General features: G+C 43.6%; 1 protein-coding gene across 2 annotated transcripts in view; it reads left to right on the forward strand.

Moving 5' to 3' along the window:
• The window catches only part of ADAM23 (ADAM metallopeptidase domain 23), a 173,647-nt gene extending 168,518 nt beyond the window's left edge, over nt 1-5,129 (forward strand). For both annotated transcript variants that reach the window (XM_034655054.1, XM_034655057.1), the window contains 2 exons: nt 3,899-4,037; nt 4,378-5,129. In XM_034655054.1, the coding sequence (XP_034510945.1) occupies nt 3,899-4,037; nt 4,378-4,408 (170 nt within the window). In that variant the 3' untranslated portion in view covers nt 4,409-5,129. The remainder of the gene's footprint in view (nt 1-3,898; nt 4,038-4,377) is intronic.
• The last annotated feature ends 871 nt before the right edge of the window (nt 5,130-6,000 follow it).

Here is a 6,000-nt window from a genome sequence, read left to right on the forward strand (position 1 = left end):
TTAGTACTTTTCTCTGAGAAATCCTGTGAAAAATGAAGGTAGGTTCTTGGCACACCGATATGTCCAACTTTTCCCCAAAATCTGTATCTATTTACAGGCCCACCACTCCCATGTTCCTTTTCCTCTCCATCACCTATACACACACAGTAAAGCTAGGGACTGTGCTGCAGAGTATTGCAAACCTTGGTCTTGGTTGACTCATGAAGACTCATAGGCTCTGTGCAGTTTTGAATAATAATGCTGCTTGATTTGATTTTTAGGGCTGTTGCTTTTACTAGACATTAGAAAAATCAAGTAGATGAAGGACCATTTTAGTAGCATCTTCTCTAGATCTTAGGAAAGGTAACAAATACATGAAAAGAGGATTTCATGTTTCCATTTGAAAATGAACAGAATTGCTGTTCCCACCTTGGACATGGCTTTTTATCTGCCATTCCCTAAATTTGAATGTAGGAAGGAGATGTGAGCAATATAGTTATTTACATGCCTATGAAGTAGGTGAATACCATAAGCGATGGTGGTCAGAAAGAGAAATTCTAGGTGATAATAGGAAGAGAACTTGAAGGTAACAGTGACACAGTTTGTTGACTGCATTTGAGGTGGAGTCTTGAGCTCTTCCAACCACGTTACCCCGCCTCAGACTGTGGAGCCCTATTACCATGTCCCGCTTTCCCACCACTTGCTCTCTCAATGTAATTCAGTGGCAGTAGTGGTCATATGCCTGGCAGAGCTGCTCTCGACATTAACACTGTTACTTTAATAAAGTCTGTGTAGTAACCATGATTTCCTCTCTATGAGAAGTTACTTGGGTTACAAGTTCTTACTGAGCCTGATTTTGACCGTAAGCAATTCTGTTTGGCCTGTGTTCCATTACAGAGGACATACTAAAGAAAAGGTTAAAGAAATGGTACTCACATAAATGATATGTGGGGGATCATATCTGGGTTTATCACAAGGAAAGTTGAATTTTTGAATGTCAAGTTGGATGAAATTTGAAAGGAATGTGATATTACTAATTATATTTTCTCAGAAGAGTAAATGTCTTGTTTTGTTTTTGATTTTTGTAGAAGTAGGAAGTGGAATCGATTTTAGCTAGTCTTTCTATGAGGAAAACCAAGCTGCTGCTTATCTGAATTCCATGACCATATCCCTGTGGGAAACAAGGAGCCTAATTCCTTTAAGTCGTGCAACTCCTGGGTTAGGCACCTTCTCACTCAGACCTAGCAGGCTGGCCAGGAAGACCCAAGGTCAGCTCCCTGACTCAGCCCTCTGGGGAAGTGAACGCTGTCAAAGGTGGCCTAGCAGGGGTCCCCATAGGAGGGGTTGAGTGAAGGGTATTTGGTAGGCGGTGATGACTCACTGTGGAAAGATAGGAATGTGATAGCAGTGGGTAAATATATAGCCTTGAAAGAACTAAAGGCTTTATGGACCAAAGATGCCTGTTGTTACCTGAAGAGCTTTGTTTTAATTTTGTACAGATGGATATGTATATAACATACATTGTAGACAAAAGTACAGGTTTTTCAGACATCATAAAGATTGATGAAAACTGGGTCAATGCAAAACTTACGGATTGTGCTAATACTGTGTAATGGTCCAGAGATACCTTACGGGTTATGATGAGAAAGTTTGTTGCCTCCCCAATCCTAGTGAGCAGAGGGAATTCCGATGAAACAGTTGTGAAAGGGAGACAGCGACCGTCTACCTGTGATAGTCATGCTTTCCCATTAATGGAACAAAAAGATTTTTTTTTCATGTCGAAAATTCAGGGCAGGCAGTTCTCAGTATATGGTGAGTTCTCACAGTTCACCGTGGTAGTTCTGCACTTGATACATGAGGAACCCTCACAGTCAGCCTGCCACGAGAGGGTCCCTCTGCGTCCTCCTCACAGGGCCCTGCCTTCCTCCTGCTCGGACGTCTGTGGAGGAAATACAGTGGACCCTAATGGTAGGAGGAAACATAGGAAATACCCTATTGGTATTCAGAGTCCATTTTCCTGGAGAAATACATGGCTCTACAGGGTGGTGTGGCCTCCTGGTCTGACCTGGGGACCCATTCACCCTGTAGAATAGATTTCCCTTAAAATAATGCAATCTAAACTTCAAACACCGACTTTGAAAAGGAGCACGAGCTTTTGGACGCTGGAGGTTGACTGTATGCCAGGCTGAAATGGAAAGTCAGACCTCCATTTAAAAATGAGCAGGATTGCAGTGAAGACCTGGACATGGCTGTTTATCCGCCATTCCCTGAATGTGAATAAGGGAATTTAGATGTGAGCAATGTAGTCGTTTACATGCACAGTGCTAGCTGGCTTAATTGTTCCTCAATATTCATTTTTAATTGAGGGGACATTAGTTTCACATTTCTCTCCAATTTCAGCAATAGATAGCTGCATTGGTTGGAGCCCCTGGTCCTTCAGGGTCAAGCAGTCCTTGTTTTTCCCTGTGTGACTCCCGGGTAGAGTTGTTCCTTACCCACCTACTCTTAAGGGCTGTCAGCGTGGGTGGGTAGTAGACACCGGTCCTGTGCTCTGAAGCAAACGAACTCTGTGCCAGGTGCATTATGGGAGATGTCCCTTTTGGATCCCAAAGCAGCAGCAGTGCCTGCTTTCAAGAATGACTCAAAAGAGGGTTGTTGGAGGTGACAGGGACTGGGGGAAAGCAGGAAGTAGCACTGTTGCAAATAGTGTTTGCACCAATGGGTCACCTGCTAGGCCAACAAACCACAGGCGTAGGCCATTAATGAAGCCATTTTAATGAAAACTTTTAAAATGAAAGGGAGATTTTCTTTAAAAGGGAGATTTTTTAAAAAAAAATTTTGTTCTTTCAAAAGAGAAGTATCAAAGTGGTCATCTTGGGAGAAACGAGAACTTTGCGGGATGCCTTTATACCTATTTTGAGCTTCAGTATTGTTTTTATTTTGAATTACGTGGGGTGGGGGCAGGAGGAACACACTGTGATTTTTTGGCACATAGGGCTGGAAGGGTGTCCAGCTGGCCCTGAGTGGGCAGGGGAGAGAGGGATCTCGGGGGCTCCTCGGGCTCCCGTCTTGCATGACGCCTCGGTGGCAGCGTTGCACCCGCCCAGTGTGCAGACTAAATGCATGAGCCCCCTTGCTTGATGCCCCACATGAAGCCAGACCATGGGGAGGTTGCAACCAACTTCTGTTGTTGCCTTGTAGTGTCTTGCTGGTTCTTTTCTTTTTCTCTTTTTCTACATAGGAACCACTTTTTAGGAGACTGGACACTGTGAGCAAGTCATTTTAACTTGCTTGTTTCCACTAAGCTTAACTGCTGCATTTGCTTAACTAACCCGAGCCTGTGTCCATTCTCCTTGGAGTGTACTGTCTTACCGTGCGCTCTGGTTTTCCATTTATTCTATATGAAAAATGCTTGTTCCATGGTGGGGTAAGAGCTCACACATCAAGGCAGCAAGATAACTGGGTAGAACAAGGCTCTTTGCCCTTTTGGCAAAGGCCGACCCACTGATCGAGAACTCTCAAGTCCTGGAAGGAAGCAGCTAGGAGCCCTTCAGAGTGTTGCGTAGCTCCCCTAAGGCCCCCTAGAATGGAGGAAGAGCCCTTCCTGTCATGTTCGTCTGCTTAAAATTAGCCCCATCCTTTACTTCTGAATTAAGAAACCAATTGGGCCACGGAGGCTTCCAGTGATTTAAAATGAACAACTCGAAGCTCCTTTCGGTCTTTACAAAGACATGTGCTCTAGTTGTCAAGACATTCAGACATGTGAGCTGTTCTGTGTCTCCAGTTATTTTGGGAAGTCTGCCTCCGTGTGAGTTGATTATTTTGCTCTGGAACTAGCGTTGTCATTATCATCACCCTCTTCTCCTCACGATCTGATTAATATTGTGGATTTTTCCCTCTCTGCCTGCAACTCTGGAAGAAATGTCAAGAAGAGGAGGTTCGATCCCACCCAGCAAGGCCCCATCTGAGTCGGCGGTGGCACTGGGTGAGCGGTGCCTCGCACTGTTGGATTCGGGCTGTGACAGACCCGCTGCCCCATTGCCGGAACTGTTAAGTCTGTAAGCGAGACCACTGGGTGGTAATGACCACAGAACCGAAGTTGGGGGACAGGGATGGGGTACAAGGAAACTGTCCTTTTGGGAAATAATTTCAAAGAACCCCTTTCACCACCTGTCAAGAAAAGGGGATAAAAGACAATGTTATAAAAAGAACTATTTCAGAATCTTTTTTTTTCTATCTAAAGGAAGAAGGAACAATAACAAAAAATTAAGTGCAATAAAAGAACCATTAAAAAATAGCAAATGATTTTTTTTCTTTCCTCAGCCTGCTGGCACTTACTATCTTCTAAATGATTTGGCATGATTTTTTTTTTCTCTTCCTACCAATGACACACTCCAGTGGCATGAAGATCTCATTTTCGAAAGGATAAAATCCGCATGGCATATCTACAACAAGCAGCTAGCAAGCCAATCCACAGCAAACCTGCAGCTGAATTCCCAAGGTGAAGATGGCTGGGGAACACACGGAGGCTGCCTGGCCCTCACCCGCTCGTCTAGGCTGGACCACGAGAGACTCCATGGACCCCTGCTTTTGTTGAGTCCCTTTCCCCTTGTGTGTTCGCCTGGACCAAGCATCCTTTGGAAATGGGAGCTGGAATTTGAACAATGATGCTATTGTATAGTTCTTTTATAAATGTAAATATGGAAATAAGAGATTTTGACACATCATTTTCACTTGTCTGTACTGAAATATTTTTCTTGTAAAGGTTCTCTGTAGATTTGAGTTTATTGTTTGCTCCCCATCTTTTGGGTTCTTTTCGCTGTTTTCTCTCTCTCTTCTCTGGTAATGCATTGTTCAGTGATTTGGGGGCTTGCTTTAAAAAGACAGATGTAGCCACAGATGCAGGGAGTTTGGGCAAAAAACAGGTGCGAGTTAAAAGGAAATGCTTGAACGAAATGAAATGCCTGAAACCAAAAATAAGCAAAAGCGCTGTGTGGGGGGGGGGATACAAACAACTAAATAACCCACATTAAAACACAAAAATTATGTAAATGCAAATATATGTACTGACAAGTCTAACATTTTTGATGTCATTATAAATGTATGTATATAATGTAAGAAAGTAGACACCCTCTCACTGAATCACAAAAGTGCCAAGCTCATGATTTGCGTTTTTGGTTTTGACAGTTTTCTTTCCCTGTCTTTAATGTGAAAGGAGGATAAACTTAAAGCCTTAAATTAAAAAATAACTTTTCAATGTCAAAAACTGGGGGAAAAAGTTAAGCTCTCCATTTGATTCACATCTCGTATTGTCAGTATCTCATTCATGCTTCATCTTCCTGCATCAAAGTACGTGTGGTAGGAGCCCGCTGGCAAGCCGGTCCTGGACAAGAGGCAGTGGTTGTCCTCTTGTGAGCATTGCTGTCATGGGCTTTATGTCAGTGTGTTGTGTTTTCAACAAATCTTGTTGGGGGCCCGTAGTGTGTTACTGGTCTGTGGAATGTTCTGGAATGTGATGGGATTCTACTCTTCACAAATTCGTGATCTTCTTTTAACTCCAGGCAGATGTGCTGATGTAATCTGGGTTCCCAAGTCCCTCCGAGTTTCCTTCACTGGCACCGCTTTCCTCTTCCATGTATGATCAAGATAGCTTCCGTTCAAGTGTTCAGTATATACATGAATAAAGAAATTTGGGCCTGACTTGGTTTTGAATGTAGAAACTTGTACGTGAGTCCTTCAGTCAGCACCCACTTAGAGACGACCTTTCCCGAAGCCCCCCCGAGAGCCTGCACTTCCCCAACGTCCTCTTTTTAGGAACAGGACACACCGTTGTACTATTCACTTCATGGCCACCAAATGAGTTGCTAGATTTGGCTTTCAGTCCCTTTCCAGCGAGATTCCTGACACCGGTCTCACAATTTTTGCTTTGATTTTGGAAAGGATAGTGTGCTAAAAATGTACTGCTTAAAAAAACCTTAATTTCGGTTTGTTCCGGTAGGTCATCACCTGACATCCTAATCC

Source organism: Ailuropoda melanoleuca, chromosome 2 (assembly GCF_002007445.2).
Source record: "Ailuropoda melanoleuca isolate Jingjing chromosome 2, ASM200744v2, whole genome shotgun sequence".
NCBI classification, from domain to species: domain Eukaryota; kingdom Metazoa; phylum Chordata; class Mammalia; order Carnivora; family Ursidae; genus Ailuropoda; species Ailuropoda melanoleuca.